The following is a 13,033-nucleotide window of genomic DNA, read 5'->3' on the forward strand; positions in this document are numbered from 1 at the left end:
GTCTAGGAACCAGACTCCATGACTGCTTGAACAAAATAATAGTATGTTTGTGTCATTGAAGATGAGAGGGCACTCTCCTGGCTTCTTCCTCGAAGAGCTGTTTCTACTGATGGATGAACCAAAACCATTCTAGGAACCGGGCAAAATGAGTATTCGTGTTCCTATCTTCAGTATGATAGCTAAGCATCTCCTTGTACGGGGAGTTGCATATGAGGAAGTTGAGCATTAATTCCCAAATGGAATTGAATCCCTATAGTATGGCTGTGACATGAATACCAAAACAGTTATTTCATGTCCTCAGAATATGGGAAGCTACACGAGCGCTTGAACGAATGGATAAATGGGTACTGAAGATGTATTCCGTAGGGTTGGAGGTTGAGACCATGATACCTGAAGATCCTATACTGATATTCTCATATGAGGTTCTTGACCTTGACAAGGAACGTCTTCGTCCTGACTAATTCTGAGACTTCAAGGGAATGTCACCCCTAAACCTTCCAAGTGATCCTAGGTTCAAATGTGCATCTGCGGCTTGGTTTTGGGCTTGCAATATTGTGAACATGCAGATGACAGGGATAACATATAGTGGCTACCCAATTAATGCATGTCCCTTCCTAGACAAAAAGTCAACGAGAGTGTTATGCTTTTCCTTGGTATGCTTGACATCGAACTCAAACTTGGAGAACCATTCAGCCCGTCTAAGAAGCTATTAATAAGGCACTTGCTTTTGCTTAAAACTCGATCATCTTCAGAAAAGAAGACATATCCATTTTGACTGTGAACTTATGCTCGATCAGATAGAACTCAAATTTCTTTATCTCATTTATAACCGCAAGGATTTCCTTGAATGTGAAATGATAGTGTTGTTTAGACAATTTGAATCTTTCGCTCCTGTATTTGCAGATGTAGAGTTTGCCATTAAGTTCTTTTATCAGAATTACTCCCCAATACTTATCGCTAGCATCTGTCTGAAGTATCTGCTTTTCTGTAGAAGGAATTCAGAGAGGAGGCAGGGGCTACAACTAAGCCTTGAGTTCCTAAATTGCCTTGGTATGTTAGGATGTCCTTCTCTAGCGTCTTCTTGAGTGGGCGAGTGAGTCGGGCGATCTTGAGAAGAAAGTTCCTGAGATAATTCTCACTCCTAGGAAACTGTTGGATTTGTTTCTTAGCAAGTGATTCCTCAGGGTATTTCAGTAGTTCCTAGGCCACACGAGGCTCCGGTTGGTACTGGTCGTCCGCGAGTTTCATTCCAAGGAATTAGATTTCATGTTGGCCAATAACCATATTCATTTCGGATAGCATGATACCATAATTGGATACCAAATCGAAGAACTGTTGGAGCAAGCAGACATGGGCCTCTTCAGTTGGGCTAAATAGAAAGATGTCGTCAATGTACACAAGGACTTGGTCCATTATAGAACTGAAAATACGACACATGGGCTTCTAAAATAGTGATGGAACTGTCTTGAGCCCATAACCTTCCACTGGTAAAGGGCATTAGGAATACATAACCCAATATTGGCTCTATCTTCAAGATAATTCTGAGTTCCCAAAACCCAGCTTTTAGGTCAAACTTCAAGAACACCTTGGCTTGGGATAGACTGGTGAATAGAGTTTGCTTATTGGGCAGTGGGAACTTGTCGTCTTTAAGGAAATGGTTGATGGGCAAATAGTTGATAACCAACCTCAGCTTAACTTAGATTTGCTCTGATCTTTTGTTGACATAAAAGGCCTCGCATGCCCATGGTGAACTAGAGGGCTCAATGGGGTCTAGTTGCAAGAGATATGCACATTTGGAGGAGGCTAGCATCTGATGCTTGAGGCTTATACCGGAATTGCAAGCCTTGGTAGGGTTGATGTTCTAGTTCATCTTGAAATAAAGTCTTAATAAATAACTGTTTATTCTTCCACAATTGATGAGAACACTTCTTGAGAAACTCTTGGTGAGAATCCGCACAAGACTTGTGCTTAAGGCCTTCAACTAGATGCTCAATCTCGGTTTGTTGTGCCATGAAGAACCGCGGGGTTTGCATATACAATTAAAAGTACTGCTTAAATCAGACTCCTTCAGGCGTCATTCTAGGCTTGGCCATTTGGGTAATGATATCATAGCCAATCACGATGTCCTTTCTAAGCACGGTTGATCCTAGCACCTTTGTAATGAGAGAACATCCATAAAAAACTGGATCTTGATCGACTTGCTTGTGAAGTGGGTCGAGAACACCTCGCTGGAGGCGGTGCTGAAATGCTTAGTACGAGGCTTCCAACAATCTTTGGAAAGAACTCCCGGACTCATGATAGTCTGGATAGCTCCAGCATCTATGAATGCAATAACCTTAATAGGCTTCGCATATTTTGAGGAATAGATGGAAATTGGAACATGAGGGACTGAGTTCACCTGGTTGACTTCTCCTATCACCTCTGCCGCCAAATAGCAGGTGTCAGACTTGGGCTCTAAGAAATCAGAATCAAAATTTGTGAGAACTTTAAATGCCGCAATGGAAGCGGGTCCAACTTCTTCATCTAAGGGGAAGAGTGATTCCATGTCACCTTTCTCCTAAGAGATGCCAGTAGCATTCTCCAACTGTTGTACCAGCTTGACTCCTCATCTTGGGGCGTTTGGACAATTCCTCGGAAAGTGGCCTGGCTGGTTGCAAATGTAACACCTAGAGGACTCGAACTTTTTCCCAAATCTCCTATTCTTCCTCACGTGCTTCCATTTCTTTTCACAATATTTTCTAGATTTGGCCTTGGATATATTCCACTTATTATAGTGTTTCTTCTTCCGAATGGAACAGCTGTAGTTTCTGTCTCTCGATAAGCATTTAATGAATAGATCTGACTTTTTCAACATGCTCAATCCATAGCTTTGTCACCTTTCATGTACTCTCTTATGACCTGCTTTTTCCCATAGATGTCAATCAAGAGCCAAGTAGACTTCCTGCTGAATTTCACCGACCCTACAGTTGATGACTTTTCTTCTCCTAACTTGTAAAGCTCGTTCAGTAGCCCCTACTAGAAGAGCTGGGATGGAAGAGAGGAAGGCTTGCTTCAGGGAGATATCTCCGCCGAGCTTATAGAACAGATGGACTATATGCTTGAAATGGAAGTCCAGGTGCTTGTTCTTGTAGGAGCAACATCTCATTTAAAAGAACTCTTTTCTTTTAAGCTCTTTGAGATCATTAGGGTTCCCAATGAGCGCCACATACATTACTCTGGTGGCTTCAACGGGATTTTGATAGAGGAAAAAGACATGGTCTTCTTCCCCGTGATGGACCACCAATTTCGAAGTATCCTGATAAATCGGGCCACGAAATCAGCCATAATGTCATGGCTATCTTGGGTGGTAAGTGCTCTCTGAGAAAGATAGGTTAGGAGCTACTAGAGTCTATCTAGCCACTCGGAATAGGGGATATCATCTAATGTGAAGACAATATTTCCTCTTGGTGGTGGTGTCGTTGCTGCATGCTATCGGTTAAAAACTTCAGACTAGTCATCTTTGTCTGGGTCTTCAACTCTTGGCCCTCTTCCCATCATCTTTAAGGGCGGAAATGGGTTTTTTGAATCTTTTGTTTCCCATGATGAAGCTTCTTATGTCTTAGCCTATTCTTCTTCTTGAGTTGAGTCAGATGAGTCTTGGTCTCTTTGCCTACTACTAGAGATAATCATTTAATCAGCACGATAACTCTCTTTAAGGAAAGAGCTTATAGGATTCTCCTTTGAGGAAACCATAAAGGCTTCGTTGGTCTTTTCTTCTTCAAGGTCGAGCATAGAGGCATAAGGGACTTCACTAGGGGGTTTCTCGAACCTATTTCTTTTTCTCGTTCTTCTTATACTCTGCCTCCTTTGCTTGTCTGACCATGCCCCTTAGGTCCACTAAGCTAGTCCTGGAGGGCTTTCGTTCTTCCTTAGAGGGGAAAAACGTTGAGGGCATTTCAATAGAAGGTCTTTCCAAAAAGTCGAAAAGGCTTGAGGTCGGTGATGACGATGTTGGTGCCGGTTCAGGGACTCTATAGAGAACCGCAATCTAGTGTTTTAGTTTGCGAATCTCTTCCTTTTTTTTTTTAATTTTATCCAGATCAATTTGGAAGTAGGAAACAAGAGAGGCCTCCTAGATCTCCTTGAGTCTTTTTTGTAGTACGCGGAGGAGCGGTTGGGTCTCTTGGTGGTGGCGATCAAATTTGTTGTCCAACCGGTTGACCTGGATGGCTAGGGAGTATACTTTGGTCCCAATTGACGAGATGATGCGGTTTTGAACTGTCGCGTTTTCAGATTACCAATTAAAGACAACCTCACCAGTGGTGATCTTTTGGGAATTTCCTTTATCATCTCGTCGGGTTGGATTCGGGACTTTGAAGGCATGGGTATGCCTCTTTTTGCCGTCGGTGAATTGTCACATCTAGGGGAACTCCTGGTCGTGGTTTGACGAAGTTGGATAGAACATGCAGGCAGGAGCAGCTTGGGAAACTTTTGTAGCTAATTGTCCTTTTTGTTCCATCCTATTGATAAAACTTCTCTGTCATTAAGGGCGGTACCATATCCTTGAGATATTCCCGAACATCTTCGGGATTCTCCCACTTTTGTTTTTTCACCCATTTCAGGATGGGCTTGTAGCAAGGTAAGAATTTCTTCTTCTTTTTTAGGATCTTCAGGATCAACAAACATTGTTTTGCATCCAGTTCAGGGGGATTTGGTTTGGAGTCTGTGTACTTTACGGCTTCCTCAAAACAAGAAGGCTTTCTTCTCTTCTGGTGGCAGACATCATAGTCTTTACAGTCACAGACATCCTAGTAACAGTATTTTCCTCCAAGTTCTCAGAAGAAGTACATTGAATTTCCGTTACTGTTGAAAGAATGGATCGGGGGCATCTGTTGTTGACTCATTGGGTTATCTCGCAATTCTTCTCTCTGGCTACATTATCATCATTGTTTAGAACATAAAAGGGGCAGATGGCTTCGGCCTTTAGAGAGGTTTGTGATCAAAGGTGATCATAACCTTTCCATCAGCTTTACGGTTAAACTTGGGCTCCAAGGACTAGATGGACTGAGCATTCTGGTGAAGACGCTCGTAGTTGGTTATCCATTTATCTAGGAGCAGTTTGACTAGATCTTGTCTGGAGATTTAGTGGGGGATGTGGGTGCGTTCACAGAGTCTACCAAAACCATGAGGTCCTATTCAAATCCCGGAAGAGAGAGACCTAGAGTATGGTTCTGGACTCGGTAGGCCATCTAGTAATAAAGGGTGGTCGTGACCAAATCTTGAACCTGTAGAGCTCCAGTGATCTGGAGCTGGACCTTAAGGGCCGTGAGTAGTCTTGGATCCGAGAACGCCATATTAAAGTTAAGGAAAAGGGTGACAAAGACTATCCCCGCTTCGAGGGTAGTCTCTATCGTCCCTATAGATGCGTGTTGATATTCCAGAAACCTGGTGTTTAGCAGGGCCATTCGAGCAACAACGGGCAAGCTTTTCCTACTATGATAGTTGAGGGCAAGTCTGATTGCGCCGAAGTGGAGATGAGTGTGACCTTGAGAGATCCATTAATGATGGAACTCCGATGGGATCTGGAGGGAAACAAACTGTTCCGCCTTGGAGGCCTGAATCGGGTATTGATCAAGCCTTGCCGATCGAACGCACTCTTTAACACGGTGAGGGGACTAACATATTAGATGCTGAATGTTTCTTATGGGAGAGAAATCAATTAATTTAGAAAATGTGGTATATAGGTTTATGAGGGGTAGGTCAATGGTGGAAATCTTATCGTCCTCACTAAGACAGGAAACCTCATAGGGGGCGTCTAACTTATGTTCAAAGGATTTCTGGGATGGGGTTTCAACAAAAAGGGTAACATCGGTAGTTTGAGGAGTTTCGGTAGGGGTATTCATGGTGAGCGAACTCTGGGCATCATAAAGAAGTTTCCCAGTAATAAATTAGTTTCTTACGATTTAATAAGTATTCAAAAAATAATAAGGTTTTTGTTAACCAATAAATTTCTTATTATTTAATAAAAATCCAACAAGCATCCGACAAATAGTGATGTGGCTCTTTTCAATTGACCTATGCAATCTACTTCCGTTTAAAGAATCTCCTTATGGAAGTTTATCTATAAGATGGTAATTACATTAGGGAAGTATCAAATGTCGCAACAACATTAATATTCCTGGTGAATGATCAATCGCATTTGAGAATTCCATGTGGAATCATAGCGGTCTTAATTAATTATCTTGACACATCTAGTCCGAAACACCAATATTCCTTTTTTTGGTGTGTGTTCTGATATATCAGGAAGTCCCACGTGTTCAGACTATTAGTTCGAGCCGAATTCGTTCATTAAAAGGTGAAATTCTCCAAATTATAGACCTTCTTAATTGGAAAGAGTCGAACAATTAAAAAGAAAACAAGCATTAAAGATCAATCCGGATTCGAGGGAGCCGAGGTGGATTGGTTAGAGACCTGTCGACCCAAAGTTGGGTTGGTGGTGGTGGGAAACCACTCGCTATAACCTGTTATATTGTCGAGGTTGAGCCACCTCGACCCCATCTCCAGGGACAGACCCAGGGTTTGGACTTAGAGGGGCGAGATTCTTGAGGGGGGTGAGATATAGGATAGTTTTTCCGAGTTATGGAGTGAATATAAGAAATTTCATTAAAATTTAAAGGGCTAAACATAAATTTCTGTAAGATGTGAAAATTTTACGAGAGGCAACCACCACCCCAGCCCCGCTCGGTGCATCGCTGGCCGTCTCTATACTTTTGGATTGATGAAGGCCAAGGTGGCTCCACCACCCCCACCTTGGATGTAAACCAAGTTGCCTTATGGTTCATCATCCACAACGACTCGATATGTCTCTTCCCAACTAAATAAATCTGCGAACTCTCAAAAGTTTTCTTCATTTTCTTTTCATGATTCAAAGGTATTTATTTTTCCTTTTGTTTCTTCAGCATCATGTTTTCATTAACCTAGTGAATTTAATATCGTACTTGAACATTCAGAGTTCAACACATCGCTATCTTGTTCTTGATTACTCTTATTTCATTAGTACTTTTACATACTATCACGGATGATAATATTTTCTAGTCCACCGAAAATCTACTAGCAATCAGATGATTTACAACAAGCAATCTCCCATTCAATTGGACACCATTTTAGGACGACGACGTTCTCATTGTCCTCAAAATTTGGAACATCACCAAATACAAATCATTGGTAGCGACATAATTATTGAAATTGTCAATGGTGCATTGAGGCCCGTGTCCCACGGGCTCTGAGGTTATACCATGTCAATTCGTCTATGAAGTGTCCAGCATTTGCCTATTTGAGTACCTGAGATCCAATGGGCCATGGGAGTCAGTAAAGGGTCCTTGGGCTTGCCATTGTTTCGAGCCATATGCCAATACCGATGATTTTTGGGGACCTCGCTTGCTCTTTGTTGGCAAAATTGGCTATAGATGGTACCCATCCTGATCATGCCCCCAGAAAGAAGTCATCTGAGCCCCGCGTTGGCTCAAGAAAGACGTAACATTTACACCCAGCAGGGAAGTAACTTGGTTATGCTATCCGTTCTGCAGATGGAGATGGGTCACCTTGTCGAAAGTATATCACCGAATGACCTGCCTCTCTTGAACCAGTAATAGGCGCATTTCTCAAACCGAAGGCATAACCTAGCTAGAGAAGCACAGGCCTCAACTGTCCTATAATTGCTAGGAAATTATTTCGACCAACTGTCGTCATGCTTTCATAAACATTGCATTTATTAGTCAAACAAGTGATTTCAAAATCAAAACTTTTACCTCCTAAACATTCCTAAACAGTGATTAAGCTTCCTTCTAACCCTCACGCGAACTTGGCAACATAACGCCCTAGATGAGATAGCGCGATGCTCTGTCAGAGATAGACAGGACAACAGTTGGTATATGAATAGCCGATTGGAAGGCAGATTAGAGTAAATAAGTGATATCACTGATGTATACATTTGCATTTACTTCTTCCACATACACTTCAACCGAATGAGCCCGCATCTACATTAACTTAACGGCAGTAAATGTGATTATTCATCGATCAGTGACCTCAGAGGAGGAGGAGGAAGAGGAGGAGGAGGTCGGACCAGGTTAGGAGCAGCATAACGGGAAGAGAACCCCCGCTGGAAGGCCTCAAGGTCTTGGTCCTGCCAGCTGCCCTCGTCGAAGTTCTGGGAGTAGCTGAGTGCATCGTACTTAAACCCGCCAGGCGCCAGCGGCCTTGGCTGCACAACTGAGAGGGAGTCCGCTATTGACTTGCAGTCGAGGGATGCTGGTATCAAGGTGGCTGGCTTAACCGAGTACCGATGCTGGATGGCTGGAGTGGCTCCCATCCTGGCGGGTCTCGATGTTTTTCTCTTAGTCCAAGGTATGAGCTTCATCAGCTTGAGCCGGCCCCAGCACGAGACGAGGAACCCATCCTTTTGGCCAGAAGCCCTGTCAATGCTTTTAGCTTTTGGGGAGGAGCTGCGTTTGGAATCCATAGGAGGGCCCTTTGCTGCAGGAAGGGAAGGGATTGGTGAGGGGATATAATGAGCCAATGGCAACTCTTGTCTTTGCCCTGCAATTTTGTGGTGGTGAACATATCACCAAAATTGTCACTGAAAATAATTATTGAGAGCAGGAAAACCTTTCGGTTCTCGCTGAAATATATATTCTGATGATGATTCACGCAATAATATTCGAGGTGATGCTGTGGCCCACGACTACCACCGATACACCGGATAGTTGAATCCTCATCTGTTTCGGTGCTATCACGATGAATGGCCACGTGAACGTTTCTGATCAGTTCAACATAAAACGAAAGCGGAACAAAAAGATCAGGCAACAAAACTTGATTTGTATTTTTGGGGGGTTTGATTTTTGAACTTTCGTTTTTATTTTCCCTTGGAGAATCTGAAGGACAGTTTCTGCAAAAAAAATTGGTTTGCACCTGACCGGTCTATTATTAACCAGAATGGCAAAACCTTTGAATTAGCAAAGAACGCCGCTTTGATTATCGGCATCTCGTCTTTGTTAACTTGTTTATCCGTCTAAGCTTCTATAAGTCCGACTACAAGATTTCAGCGACATCCGTTCCACCAGAAAGTGCCGAAATCTAAAAGATGCTCGAGCTTTTGTGTTCTGCAATCATTCATTAGCATTTCTATTTTCTCAGTTAAATCGAATTCTACTTTAGTTGGATTGATACGAGAGTCACTTGCGAAAAGAAAAAGACATTCTCGTCTGATGCTGGGAGGAATCGGAGATTTTTGTAGTTCTTACAGGGAAATTTTTGGATGCAACCGCTGAACATTCAATCGCTGTGCCCTGTACAAAAAAGGGAACGGGAGTAACTGGAGATTGGTGCAATAAGAATATCCGTCAATAAAGGTACGTACCGTCAACTGGGACAGCCCAAAATTCCATTGTGCTCATTTATCATAGGCTTCTTCCTCAGTCATTCGCCTCTCACCATCTTATATGTGAATGAGATTGCTCAATGCAGGCTCCTTTCGGACCCACATCCCCTTCCTATCCATTGTTATATCGGTTGGCTTTGGCCTCGGTATTTTCTCCCTGTTACCGTATCCGCATCCTTAACGCTCGCCGTATCACATTTGGCCTGCCTGTATGTGACTAAACTAAGGGTCATACGTACAGGAGCATCCGTGCTATTCAAGTGTTTCAAATTTTTTTTTAAGAAATTATTCGATAATCATGAATATTTCTACATATTTTCTTGTTGATATTCACAAACTAGTAACCTCTAAGAGTCCTTTTCTTCAGGTCTGGCGGCGAATTGTAGTATCATCTGTGTGACCAAACGAAGGGACTCATGAGGGCAATAGCATTTCAAGATTCCAATTCCCCGCTGACTCTTAGATCTCATTTAGCGTAAAATTTTCACTTTGCTCTACACAGACTTAAAGCTTAAGCTAATAGGTTACTGGATTCAAATCTCATAAAAACTTGTGGTTTCTTTTTTAATTTTTCCATGTAAGATAACATATCTCAACACCTGCCCTCACGTGGCAACGTGTGGTCCAACACGTGCCACGTGCCCTTAAACACCTGCCCTTAGCAACTGACCAAGAGCCGGGCATCCTCTTCCGTGCTCGTGCAAGGGGGGACAAATATTAAACTAGCCTCGAGCTCCACACTCGGGCCTAACTAGAGGTGCAACTTTAGCTAACTCGAAATTGGATCAGACCACTCTTGGGCCCGATTAACATGAGGTGCACTCTTGGTCGAAACTGAATATGGCGTGGTGTGAGCCCACACGAGCGCGCGGAAGCATAACCCGCTCTGATACCATATCTCCACTTGGGCCTTCACAGACTTGAACCCATCTGCAACCCAAAAACTTAAGCTAATAGGTTACTAGATCCAAGTCTCATATAAGCTTGTGGTTTCTTTCTTAATTTTTCCATGTGGGATAACGTATCTCAACAGTAAACACAAGAATGAAATGAAATGAATTTTTCATCATTCCGCTCCATTTTCTTATAGGATGTTACTTTTATGAGTTAGAAAAAAAATTCTATGTAGAGGACAATTTTCAATAAACTTAATGAATTGATTTTTCTTTAAAAAACTTAAGTAATGCTCATTCCACTAATATTTCCATTAAATTTTTTATGGGCACCGTGTGTGTGTATATATATATATATATGTTTTAGTTTCTTATATCTAAATATATATGGTTAATTGCACCAAAAGCCGTAAACTTTGCCTGATTTGCCAAACTTAGTATGAATTAGTATTGTACCCGTGCAAGATATTGACATAACTTGCTTCTTATGTCAAAAAATTAGGAAAACTACATATACAAAAATACGATTAATTTGATAAACAAAGACAAAGAAATTTATATATTATACCAAATAGACATTACACACATTACAAATTGTGAGCGAGAGTCGAAGAATAGAAAATCATGTTAATAAGTAAATATTTACTCTACTCTTATAAAAATGTGAATAACATATATATTAAGAAATAATCATGTAGTATATATTTTTGTACATATGCGAAGAGTGATGGATATTGTGTAAGGACTAGGGTGTCAGAATAACTATATCAAATGAAAAGAAGATGCGTAAAATGAATTTTCAAATCTTCTATTTATAGGATGCTGAAAAATTAAACTTGCAAAAAAATAACATATATATCGAGTGGTTTTATTCATTTAACCGATAAAACTTCTCGATATCATACATACATTAAATGTAGAAGATGTATTCTTGGTATTCTCCATACGTAGATTAGAGAAATGTACTTACGGAATATTAATATAAAAATGAAAAATACAACGAATATCTGATTTAGAATTAAATTCTCCCAACATCTAAAAAGACAATCAACCATGAGTTGATGATTTGCTAATTGAGCTCTCATGGCATCACTGCTTAGCTTTTATATATTATAATAGATTCTGTTTTTGTGCATAGATATACACATGTTATCATTTAAGCCCCAAATTTACCATCCATGAATTTTTCAGTTAATTTTTTATTATGGGACAAACAGCCTAATAATGTAGCACTAGAAAGTTTAGAAATATCATAAAATGCTTAAAATTTAAAGAATTTAAAAAATTCCATAAATGAAAAATAAAATAAAAATATTTCAAAAATTCTAAAAATTTCAAAAAATAGAATATAGTTCATAAAATAAAATAAAATAAATTCAAAAAGATGATAAAGAATCAGGAAAAATAAAAAATAAAAATAGAGTTCAGTAAAAATTTCAAAAATAAAATTTGAACATAAAAGGAATTCGTAATAATCTTCAAAAAAATATTGATAAATTTCAAAAGTTGAATAATTCAATTTAAAGACAAAAAAAAAATCTCAGCAAGGTTAGTTCAATCGTTTGAGCTTATTGGACTTGATTGAGACTGAGTCGATTTTTGTTGAGGCCAAATCTTTTTTTTTTTGATATAAAGGAAGCCCAATGCATAGTATAATGAAAGAAAAATTATAAATAACTAATAAAGGGGCACATATAGTTCCACTAAGTATCGAACATGTGAGCTCTAAATCAACAGACGCACCAATTCTAGGTGAGGCTAGGGAAATGCAATAGGATTAACAACCTAGGGTTCAAAGAAGCGGAAACCATGCACTTTAGCGAGCCTCAATGCCTTCCCTTGACAAATGTTCAAGCACGCACTCCGTTTTGGCCCTCATTACTCTAAAGTCTAAACTGTTAATACTACCGTTTCCTTATAATTACTTCGAATCGCATCTGAGCGACTTTCTTTCTGATGCGTAGGATTTTCTCGAGAGGCAAGCACAAAGTATATTTAAAGTCAACTCCTGATATTTTGGGTTATGCAAAAGTAGAGGGTGCATGTAGATCTTAGATGGCCCACCATTTTATGGACATTTCTAGAAATTAATTAAGGGATGAAAAGTCCAAGTTTAACGCTGCATTTGATTTCATAGTGAAATTTTATAATCAGATTTTGATTTTGAAAAAGAATTGTATAAATGGGGCCATCCTTTGACTTTGTATGAATTATGTTGTTTTGTTGTGGAAAAAAAGTGATATAAATGAAGTCCACTTTTTGACTTTGTATGAGTTATTTTGTTTTGTTGTGAGTAGAATTAGGTTAAAGCATTTGTCTTAAGGGAAAAATTTTAGCTATAACTTTTTATACGTTCCTTCAATTATATTTTGCAAATCTCAAGAGGGCAATTACCCCCTAACATCAATATCACTCCCCTTTTGTCTATCATGCTGCTTAAACTCCACTTCTATTATATCCTTTATTCGCTTCTTAAGTCGAATTCAAGATAGTTCACTCCTAAAATTAGTTGGACATTTGAAATGTAGCCTAGCAAGTCAAGAGACCAGTTTCATAATCGATTTAGACTGATATTTCCTGATTGAGACCACACGTAAAAATGACATTGCCATAGACCTCATACAATAATGGTCCTAACTCTAAATATATTTTGTTTAATTTCTTCTAGAACAATCACAAACATTTTCTTTATATGTCAACTAAGCTTGATTTATTCTCAATTAAG

General features: G+C 40.0%; 1 protein-coding gene across 3 annotated transcripts; it reads right to left on the reverse strand.

The window, feature by feature from the left end:
• Nucleotides 1–7,694: 7,694 nt before the first annotated feature.
• On the reverse strand, nt 7,695–9,324 carry LOC116197491. 3 transcript variants are annotated; one of them, XM_031527662.1, is made up of 2 exons: nt 9,279–9,324; nt 7,695–8,511 (listed from the first exon to the last, which is right to left on the reverse strand). In XM_031527662.1, exons 1-2 carry the CDS (start codon nt 9,307–9,309, stop codon nt 8,045–8,047), a joined length of 498 nt encoding a protein of 165 aa, XP_031383522.1. In that variant the 5' UTR covers nt 9,310–9,324; the 3' UTR covers nt 7,695–8,044. The 3 variants fall into 3 exon arrangements, with proteins under 3 accessions (XP_031383522.1, XP_031383514.1, XP_031383529.1); XM_031527654.1 differs by having other exon boundaries at nt 7,695–8,574; XM_031527669.1 differs by lacking the exon at nt 9,279–9,324 and adding an exon at nt 8,644–8,775.
• Between the last annotated feature and the right edge of the window lie 3,709 nt (nt 9,325–13,033).

Source organism: Punica granatum, chromosome 1 (genome assembly GCF_007655135.1).
Source record: "Punica granatum isolate Tunisia-2019 chromosome 1, ASM765513v2, whole genome shotgun sequence".
NCBI classification, from domain to species: domain Eukaryota; kingdom Viridiplantae; phylum Streptophyta; class Magnoliopsida; order Myrtales; family Lythraceae; genus Punica; species Punica granatum.